The sequence below is a fragment of the Colias croceus genome, chromosome 6 (assembly GCF_905220415.1).
Source record: "Colias croceus chromosome 6, ilColCroc2.1".
Lineage (NCBI taxonomy): Eukaryota > Metazoa > Arthropoda > Insecta > Lepidoptera > Pieridae > Colias > Colias croceus.
The window spans coordinates 64,603-75,250 of record NC_059542.1 but is presented as its reverse complement, the minus strand read 5'-3'; the positions used below and the strand labels follow the sequence as shown (position 1 = coordinate 75,250).

The 10,648-nt window shown below is 34.5% G+C and overlaps 1 protein-coding gene across 1 annotated transcript; it reads right to left on the bottom strand.

The window, feature by feature from the left end:
- Positions 1–7,953: 7,953 nt before the first annotated feature.
- On the bottom strand, positions 7,954–10,299 carry LOC123692589. The gene is made up of 3 exons (XM_045637352.1): positions 10,045–10,299; positions 8,586–9,463; positions 7,954–8,188 (listed from the first exon to the last, which is right to left on the bottom strand). The coding sequence occupies exons 1-3, from the start codon at positions 10,297–10,299 to the stop codon at positions 7,954–7,956; spliced, it is 1,368 nt and encodes a 455-aa protein (XP_045493308.1).
- Between the last annotated feature and the right edge of the window lie 349 nt (positions 10,300–10,648).

Here is a 10,648-nt window from a genome sequence, read left to right as displayed (position 1 = left end):
GAATAGCTTCATCTCCAAGGCAGTTTCATAGCAACGTTACCTACAAACTGCTCTCTACGTACTGACGACCTCACTATTACAAATATTAATAATGAAATTAAAGATACACCTACAAACATTTTAATTGCACCAATCAGTAATATTCCGACGAGAACGCTAAAAAACCTTGGGACTGCACTCCATCTACCATACGACAATACCACTTTACATCTTTAGCTACTGAGCGCAGCGGCCACTTCAATGTTCCTGTGCTATCGTCGCTACAAATCAAAGAAAATGAATATTCAGAAAACACAGAAAACATCAGCCCCAGAAGTTGATCCTGCCGCAACATTTTCACTCAATGTCCTAAAATAGTTGCGGATCTGCGGGGGGAGGAGTTATGTGACAACCCTACGCTATATGTAATGTGAAGCGCTGACGGTGTGCTTTCGTTCGTGAGAACGTTTTATTCCTTTAAATTATAATATTAGAATAAAAACATATTGTGAAGCATCGTGCTCATAATAACACGTATAATGTAATTTTACTTTTTAATTAAAATCATTTAAGAAATATGATTCTTTTTATTAATTCACTGGAAAGTGAATTTAACTCGATCATTGATGCGGCCCCACGAGACTATTATGGAAAGAAAATATACAAATTTAATCTTTATGAATTAAGAGATAAGGTTGAATTTAAAACGCGATAATGAACCGCATTCTTTGCGAGACTATCTTGTAAAGAAATACAAATTTAATCTTTATGAACTAAGGGATAAAGTTGAATGTAGAATGCGACATTGAACCGCACTCCCCACGAGACTATCTTGGAATGAAATACAAATTTAATCTTTATGAACTGAGTGATAGAGTTGAATTTAAAAACTTGTCGCTTAAAAGGTCGTAAATTTTTACGACTTTCGTGACACAAATTATTTTTGTGAATGTATGATTGTGTTTCATAGTGTGAGTTACCCTCCCCGCACCAAAATCAGCAGAAAGTTTAGTTAGAACATTTGCCAGCGTACTCCATCCATTACTTAATGATCTAAGTGAGATTACCACATCATTACAGACGGGCATAGAGCCTATTTTCCAATTACAGAGCGTAATGCGACTCAGTGGCGCACAATGCCGAATTATGCTGATGCTTAATTGGAACGCGAATTGCACCAGCAGGTTGCGCTAAGTTCAGTGTTGAAAAAAAAAATATTCATAGCCTCGTAACGCCCAGATACCTATTAAAAGGCATGCAGCTCGATAGTGGTACCGGCCCAAGCTGTTATCCAACTTTATGACATAAACGCCCACGGTACCTTTTTAAAGGTATCTGACAGTATCTGATTTGAAAACGCCATAACATTTTAAATTACGCGCCAAATCTAATAACTGTTTTTTATCCGGCTACTGGAAAGTATGTTTTTGTCTATGGTTAAGCAATAGTGCCAATAGAAAAATAAAATATATGTAATTTCCGGCGAAAAGTCTGGCCATCTTGACTGACTAGAGGACGTGGTAAGTTCAATCCATGATTATTGATGCAATCTTAGGTTTTTAACTGAGAGTATCTTACTCTGCTTGTTGACAAATAAGTAAATATTATAATTACATTTAGATTTACGCGAAAATAAAGACTATGCGTGTAAAATCTGTGCCTCCAGTGAATAAGGGAATAACTCAAAAACAGCACTTTTCAGGAGAGACAAAAAACTATATATCAACACTAAATCTTTATAACTTCAAATTTTTAAGCTTGTATGGGTAAGATATGATGTTAGACTTTAGTTTTACATATAAACAGATATTGTAACAACCCCATAAATATACTTTTTTCGTGATTTTTTGTAGTTGTGGCCTTATGAACGAGTACTTCATGGAATAACTCAATGTATTCACATAATTTTTTTTTTGCTCTTTGCAATATAACGACTTATGCCCTAATGTACTATGTTCATAATCACATAACACGACTTATATTATTGCCAGCTTTGGTTTTATAGAAATGATGCGACTTATTATGCTTGAAATTTGTGTACTTTATGACTCAATTGAGGCCTTTTAGTGGAACAACCATGCACATAGCTTGAAAAACGAATAAAATCAACGGATTTTTTATCGTTATTAGATATAATAAAAACAAAATAACATTTAGGTGTTTATATGCATTTAACCCTAGAAGTCCAATCTACGTAAATTTGACGTACACCGCGGCGAAATATCTTTGTCTTTTCTATATTTACCATCGAATCGCTTCGAAATCCAGAACCAACTCATTAGCCGTCGAGACCTAGCAGTACATAGTTGGCTCATCCCGGTAAATTCCCCTATTTTGTAGTAAAGAGGATGTTGTACGTCATTTTGACGTATAATTGGGCTTTTCGTATTTTTTACGATTGTTTCAAATTTTTTATTTTGTGATTTATTTGAATATTTTTATTCCAAGTCACGTTTTACATGATATAGTATTATATACTATATATTGAGTATAAAATAGGATCCAGAAAACTTTAATACTAGGACGAAAAACATTCAATTTTAGTAAATGACGATTATTGTCCTCCGCTGGATATTTGGACTCCAAGCAAGAGAATTGGGTGGCTGAAGATGTTGTCCGGAGAAAAACCGAATATGTATGTCATGGTGGTTATACATTGAGGATACAAGCACTATAAAGAGATAAGAGAAGCTCGAAAACCATATATTCCTGTATGTTCAGTTACCTTACAGGGAAAGTTATAGGTGGTCAGTGGCGATATTTTACGGCATGATATTATGGAATTTCAACAATTTCTATATCATATAATATCAAAATAATATAGATAAATAAAGAAAATACAATGAGCCGCAAAGATTTTATGAAAAAATTAAGCACAGATTTGAAGGTGCCTTGGATCAATACGAGTGCAAGTGGCACGCACTTTGAAGTATCTTGACAAATACAAGACTAGAATTTTGACAATATCCCAATTTTTTCAAAATATGTGGTACCAGAGTATCCATATTATGTTAACGATAATGCAGGGCCAAAAAAGTATCGATATTGCGGATTTTTTTTCCTATAAAAAAGGCAAATCACCAAATTACAATGGCTAAAACGCAATATTCATAATAATTGTCAAGACCGGTTATAAATTTTTTTTCTATACGACTATAATTATATTATTATTGTAGTTAGATTAAATTAAAAAAAAAGATTAAAGACTAGTTATCTATATATATAAAAGAAAGTCGTGTTAGTTACTCCACTTATAACTCAAGAACGGCTGAACCGATTTAGCTGAAAATTGGCAGGGAGGTAGTTTAGAGCCAGGAGAAGGATATAGGATACTAAATACGTACCACGGGCGAAGCCGGGGCGGACCACTAGTATTTTATAAAACTTACCCAAATATAAGAAGAAAATGTAAGTTTAACATTTTTGTTGGCTTTTTTTAGATGATTCAATTATCGTTCTGTATTTATATAAACAAAGAGTATAATATTAGCACTTAATGTGTTAATTAAAACTGTATTTTTAATATCTATTGCAAAAAATAGTTAATTTCCATAGAAATATTATTAGTATCCCAAGTTAACTGATAAATAAAAAAAAGATTGAAAAATATTATTAAGCAAAAAGGAATAGTGTCCGTTGTTTCCGTGCAGTATTCAAATAGACCAATAGCAACACGGCCTTAATGCGAAACTGTCTCATGTCGTCACTTGAACCAATGACACTAAGAGTTGTTCCTTTATGCTCATGTTAGAAAAATGACACATCTGCGTTTATACTAAAATAGTGTTAGCACGGATGGAACAAAATGAATTAAGTCTTTATTCAAAAAGTATAACTACACATATGTCTTTGTGTTCGTGGGTTATTTTGACTCGAGACGAATAGTTCCTTTGCGATTGCCTAAAATGATGGATAAGGTAACTTATACCGTTTATCACACCCTACTTATACCGTTTGGGTCATTCGAAAAACTGGGTTAGGATGCAGCTAGAGATATGACCTTTTGATATGTTGTGTATTTTGACGAGCTGAATCCAATGGTGCAATAAAAACCAAAGGGAATAACTCGTCTTACTCCCTTATTCACTGGAGGCACAGAAATAACCTCGTAAAATCTGGATACCTTTTAGAAGGTATAAGAGTATTAACATATTATTGGATTTTAAAAGGTATAAGGGAATAAACCACTAATCAATTTGATTTGCCTTTGCAACTTATGATTTAGACCGTTTTCTCCTTCATAATATAAAGTAAATTATTTAGTCTGTTACAGAATCTTTTAGTACCTATCCTTTTCAGGTAACCCAAAGAGAGATGAGCAAATAGATGAAGCTTAAATCAGTCAGATATAGAAAAGTATGAACTATTTGGAGATGAGGATTACAACATAAACCAAAACCAAGAAAGCTCTTCCAGTTCTGAAGAATCTGAAAATAATAGTTTTTTTTATTAAAAACCAACTCTTATTTCCAAAATTAAGTATTTAAAAGTTCTATAGAAATATTATGTCAATTTACCTACTATCATTCTGATTTTAAAAGGTATATGGGTTGCTATTATATAGTGTTTTTGGGTCCAATTTAGAAACTTGTTAATTTTTGCTTCTGTCATCTGTTGGAAGTGGATTTCTTCTGATAGAAATCGTAAAACACGTGATAAACTAGCCTTTAAAAATAATAAGTACAGAAAATAATGATCATATTGTTCAAAAATTGATATTTTTTTCTCAGATTGTAAGTGTGAGATATATAAATTTATAAAGAATAGAAAAAATTCGATCACGAGGCGGGACTCGAACCCGCATCCTTCGCGCCATTCCGGGGCGGATGCCTAACCAACTCAGCCACTCGTGACCCGCCCGAGTAATCGAATTTATTCTATCCTTTCAGTTTTATGTGTCCGGGACACACCGCGCGCCATCTATTGAGAGATTTAACAACCATCTCAACCAATATGAAGCACTTTTCAGTGAATACAATATTGTAACGATGGAACACGACCTTTTTCTTGAATTTATATTTTTTGGTTTTTATGGCATTCAAATGCTTTATAAATATAAATTTATAAAGAATAGAAAAAATTCGATCACGAGGCGGGACTCGAACCCGCATCCTTCGCGCCATTCCGGGGCGGATGCCTAACCAACTCAGCCACTCGTGACCCGCCCGAGTAATCGAATTTATTCTATCCTTTCAGTTTTATGTGTCCGGGACACACCGCGCGCCATCTATTGAGAGATTTAACAACCATCTCAACCAATATGAAGCACTTTTCAGTGAATACAATATTGTAACGATGGAACACGACCTTTTTCTTGAATTTATATTTTTTGGTTTTTATGGCATTCAAATGCTTTATAAATATAAATTTATAAAGAATAGAAAAAATTCGATCACGAGGCGGGACTCGAACCCGCATCCTTCGCGCCATTCCGGGGCGGATGCCTAACCAACTCAGCCACTCGTGACCCGCCCGAGTAATCGAATTTATTCTATCCTTTCAGTTTTATGTGTCCGGGACACACCGCGCGCCATCTATTGAGAGATTTAACAACCATCTCAACCAATATGAAGCACTTTTCAGTGAATACAATATTGTAACGATGGAACACGACCTTTTTCTTGAATTTATATTTTTTGGTTTTTATGGCATTCAAATGCTTTATAAATATAAATTTATAAAGAATAGAAAAAATTCGATCACGAGGCGGGACTCGAACCCGCATCCTTCGCGCCATTCCGGGGCGGATGCCTAACCAACTCAGCCACTCGTGACCCGCCCGAGTAATCGAATTTATTCTATCCTTTCAGTTTTATGTGTCCGGGACACACCGCGCGCCATCTATTGAGAGATTTAACAACCATCTCAACCAATATGAAGCACTTTTCAGTGAATACAATATTGTAACGATGGAACACGACCTTTTTCTTGAATTTATATTTTTTGGTTTTTATGGCATTCAAATGCTTTATAAATATAAATTTATAAAGTTTTATCGAGTCCCGCCTCGTGATCGAATTTTTTCTATTCTTTATAAATTTATATTTATAAAGCATTTGAATGCCATAAAAACCAAAAAATATAAATTCAGTGTGAGATATGTTTTTGGTCATTAAAATTTTGGAAGACATGTATTAATCCAAATATTTATGTTCATTGTTTTTTGTAATATAAAATAAACCCTATATTGTCTACCGCTAATCAATAATTTCAAAAATACGAATTTTGCGAAATCGGGTTTTGTAATACATTAAAGCCCATATGCCTAAATAAAGAATAACGAATTTGGGGTTATTTAGTGTCTCAAAACCTTCCACTGACATACAAATACATGCAGAAAAAATCCCACGCTCATACGGAAATAATAAGGCACTTTTTTTAGATTTCATCACCTCTGGGTCCGCACCATGTGAACCTTTTAAAAGGTACTTGGGCTGCAAGCCAATGTTTGGTAAAAATAGCCTGGGCGTTACGAGGATAGAGTTAGCAATAACCTCATTAATGTGTAAATAAAGTGGTATGTATAATAATTGGTTGAAAACTATTTACGGTTATTTTAAGTAATTTGGATTTTGATTAATTCATTAACATTTTTTTCAATGTTTGTACCTTCATCCATACTTATATTTATTTTTTTAACACAATTTGAATTAACTTTGATTATATAGAAAAAACTACAATAAAACGAAAGCTTTAAAATTTTTTTCCAACAATTAATTATTTATTAGTTAAATCGATTGCACGCATCAATTCTTACTTTTAAGTGTGCTCGATTTTGCGAAGCGTTGCTGTAGTTGAAACATTCAACGTTAGTTAGTAGATCACGAATATAATATAGCATACTATATACATTTCGATTACACTTTCTCTAAGATTTTTTTGAAAATTTACGAAAATGGTCCATTTTTGAGTTAACTTTAAACCACTATAGATTGAAAACTCATGAATATATTTTTTAAATTATTATTTTAAATAATTAACAATAGTCCTGTAGGGCGATAGACCCAGTGGTGGGCTGCGTGGCTAGTGTTGGAGGGATTTTGTTATAAAATCAAACTAAAATGAACACTAATTAATTTATTGCTAAAATCTCTGCTATTACACTTTCACTTGTTACTTAATTGTTACTGTTATTGTTAATTGTTATATTATATGTTAATTATTATGTTATATGTTTAATGTTACTGTTAATGTTAATGTTACGCGTCGCGACGGTAATATATTATTTTGTGGACTGTTGATTGTGGACTGACTTAAATTTATGTTAAACGCCGCCCGCGATACCTAGTATTGCTGACTAGGGTGTTTTGGTGGTCATTGCACCGAACATGCTCCCGGGCGACAAAGATGAGTGTGAGATGAACATGTTAGAAAATGGTACAAGGGTTTAAATGATTCAATGATAAGAGATATTAAGGACTTTACAAATCGAAGTAAAGTTAAAAAAAACATAGCAATAAAAATAAGCTCAATTATCAAGTCGTGTCAGTTTACTCATAATTTCGCCGCTTCGCGCATTTCGATGTGTGTGTGAGCCGTGCACGTGTAGTAGTAAGACTCAATACCTAAAATTGATGCGCGTCAATTTGTAAATACGTCCTTAAATATGTTACTAATTATTCATGTTTGCTTAATCTAAAGTAAAGTGTAAAATATGAAATCTTAAAATCCTAAATGTATATAAGTTAGATCTAAAAATGGAATGTTAAATTCTTAGAGTCAAATATAAAGACTTAAAAATCCTAAATGCATGTTAATTAAATCTAAAAGTGCAATTTTAAATTCTTAGAGTCCCTAAGCACACACTAACACTATCACTAACACTTTCTTCACAAAATAGTCTCATCGTCTGTTTATTGTTTTATGTTGCTTGGCTATAAGGTCTTCGGTCCGTTGCAAAAGGTTATATTGTGCTTCAATTACAGATGTCTGATTTTTTAATAATTCATGTACATGTCTATTGTTTGCGTGTATTTATTCTATGTCCATTCTATTATATTGTTCCGCGAATCGCTCGTCCAATACGCCGAATAGAGTGTTTGCAACATAACCCACACCATTGATAAGGCCGCGCCGCTGTCTCGCGTGCCTGTCGCGTGCGCCTGGCTCACGTGCCTGATTCAGCAAGACGTCGTTGTAATACAATAACTCCACCTGTTCATGATGTAATTGTGCTAGATTTATATGACATCGTGCATTATTGTCCATACTATCACATGATTTTTGTAAATGGTACTTTGTAAACTTTTCGGATGCTTCCACACCTTCCCAGTAGGGTGACTTGTTGTAATACGCTACCATGGTCCATTTATCTTAAATTATTTACGTATCAGCCACAGAATCGAAATATAGTGACTGATTATTTTTAAATGCTGATGTTGTATAATTTGCACTTGCGGCAGTTAAGATATTTAAAAATAATAAAAATGAAATTGTTAGGGATAGGAAACTTTGTGAACCTTTTCGTGAGCTGTTTTTAAATTTGTTGATGTTGATCTTTGTCTTCTGTTATTTGTTTTTCCGAGCTTACCGGTAAAAGTGATATTTTATTGCAGGGTCTTTTTATTAACCCATTTTTTGTTTTTAGCGTTACTACTCTAACTAACCCATCGCCACCTGGATGTAACTCGACCACTCTTCCCATAGCCCATTTTCCTGCTGGTAAATTATCGTCATGAATTATCACTATATCATCAATTTGTATGTTATTTTGTTGTTTTTGCCACTTTGCTCTTGCCGATAATTGAATGAGGTATTCTGACTTCCATCTTTTCCAGATATCATTCGAAAGTTTTGTTACCAGTTGCCATCTCGTTCTAGCGCCTTCTGCTGTTTCAATGACCGTAGTACCAGCTCGCCCGTGAAGAAAGTGTGCTGGTGTAAGGCAATCTATGTCTTCCACACTCTCAGTTAGCGCGCAAAGCGGACGAGAATTTAAACACGATTCTATACGAGCTAAAAGCGTGCTGTACTCCTCAAATGTTAATTTTTGATCGCCGATTACTCTCTTCAAATGATACTTGACACTACGTACTGCTCTTTCCCACAAACCTCCAGCTGTAGGCCAGGCTGGTGCGTTAAAATGCCACTCAATTTTCATATCGGTTATTTCTCTGTAGAAACTGTTGTTGAATATAGATTGCAGCTGTTCGTATTCCTCTGACATGATGCGGTTAGTTTTTACGAAATTTGTACCGTTGTCGCTGTAAATATGTTTAGGTGTTCCTCTTCTAGCAGCCATTCGGCGTAGGGCTGATAAAAATGCGGAGCTTGTGAGCTCCGACACGATTTCTAAATGTATGGCTTTTGTTACCATGCATACAAATACTACTATATAGCCCTTTGTTGTTCGTACAGATCTCCCTTGGCTGGCCTTCACGTCCACAAATCCTGTATAATCCACCCCTGTATGGTAGAATGGAAGGGCGGGGTTACAGCGTGAATCTGGTAGATCTCCCATAAGTTGGTTTTTTAACTCCGGATTCTGTTTACGACACGTTACACAGCTTCTTATTTGTTTCTTCGTTGTTTTGTATCCCCCCAAAATCCAAAATTTTCTTTTTAATGTAAGTATATAATGTTAATTTAGCGCCTCCATGGAATGTAAGACGATGAGCTTGATCAATTAATAAATATATTAATCTATGATTATGCGGGATGATTATCGGATGTTTAGTGTCGTAAGGTATAATGCTATTCCTCAACCTTCCCCCAACACGTAGAATGTTGTCCTTATCTAAAAATGGATTAAAACTTAATAATTTGCTAGTTGAACTTAAGCGATTATTTATCTGTAAATTATGTAGATCATTATAAAATTCAGTTTGTTGTACGTGACGTATTATTCGTAATTTTGCTGCATTGCAATGTAATATGTTTACATGTAGGTCGATGCTTGCTTTTCGGTGTCAATGCTCTCTGTAACCATGCTAAAATTCTTGTTATTTTATTAATTGAATTATATTTTTCTAATAACTTGTCAATTATGCTTTCTTGAATTGTTGTTATAGGTACCGATACGTATGTTTTTGTTTCATGGTTGGTTTCGTAATTGTTTTTACTAACTATATTTTCCAGATAATTATGTTGCGATAGCCACGATGGACCCTTCCACCATAGAGATTTATCCTTTAATTGTGCAACTGTTAGGCCTCTACACGCCGCATCAGCTGGGTTCTCTGCACTTTTCACATAACGCCAGCACTCAGGCAACATTACTTCTTTAATTTTCTTTACACGATTCGATACAAACGTATTCCAACGAGCTTCATCCCCATATATCCATCCTAAAACGACCATAGAATCACACCATCCATACATCTTAATATTATTTTCATTATAACATGAAATAACTTTTAACATTAGCTTTGAAAGTAGCTGAGCTCCGCATAATTCGAGTCGCGGTAGTGATACGGACTTGTTGTGTGGTACAAGTTTTGTTTTCGAAGCGATTAAAACAGTTGAATAATTATTTGTTCCCTTTTGAATCCTTCCATAAATTGTTGCTGCGTAAGCCTTTATTGATGCGTCACAGAAACCATGCAATTCGATGAGACCACCCTTCGAACAGCCTATCCGACGTGGTATATTAATACTGTTGATGTTTTCAATATCCGCTTTTAACTTAAACCATTCACGTTGTATATAAGTTGGTATGACGTCATCCCAA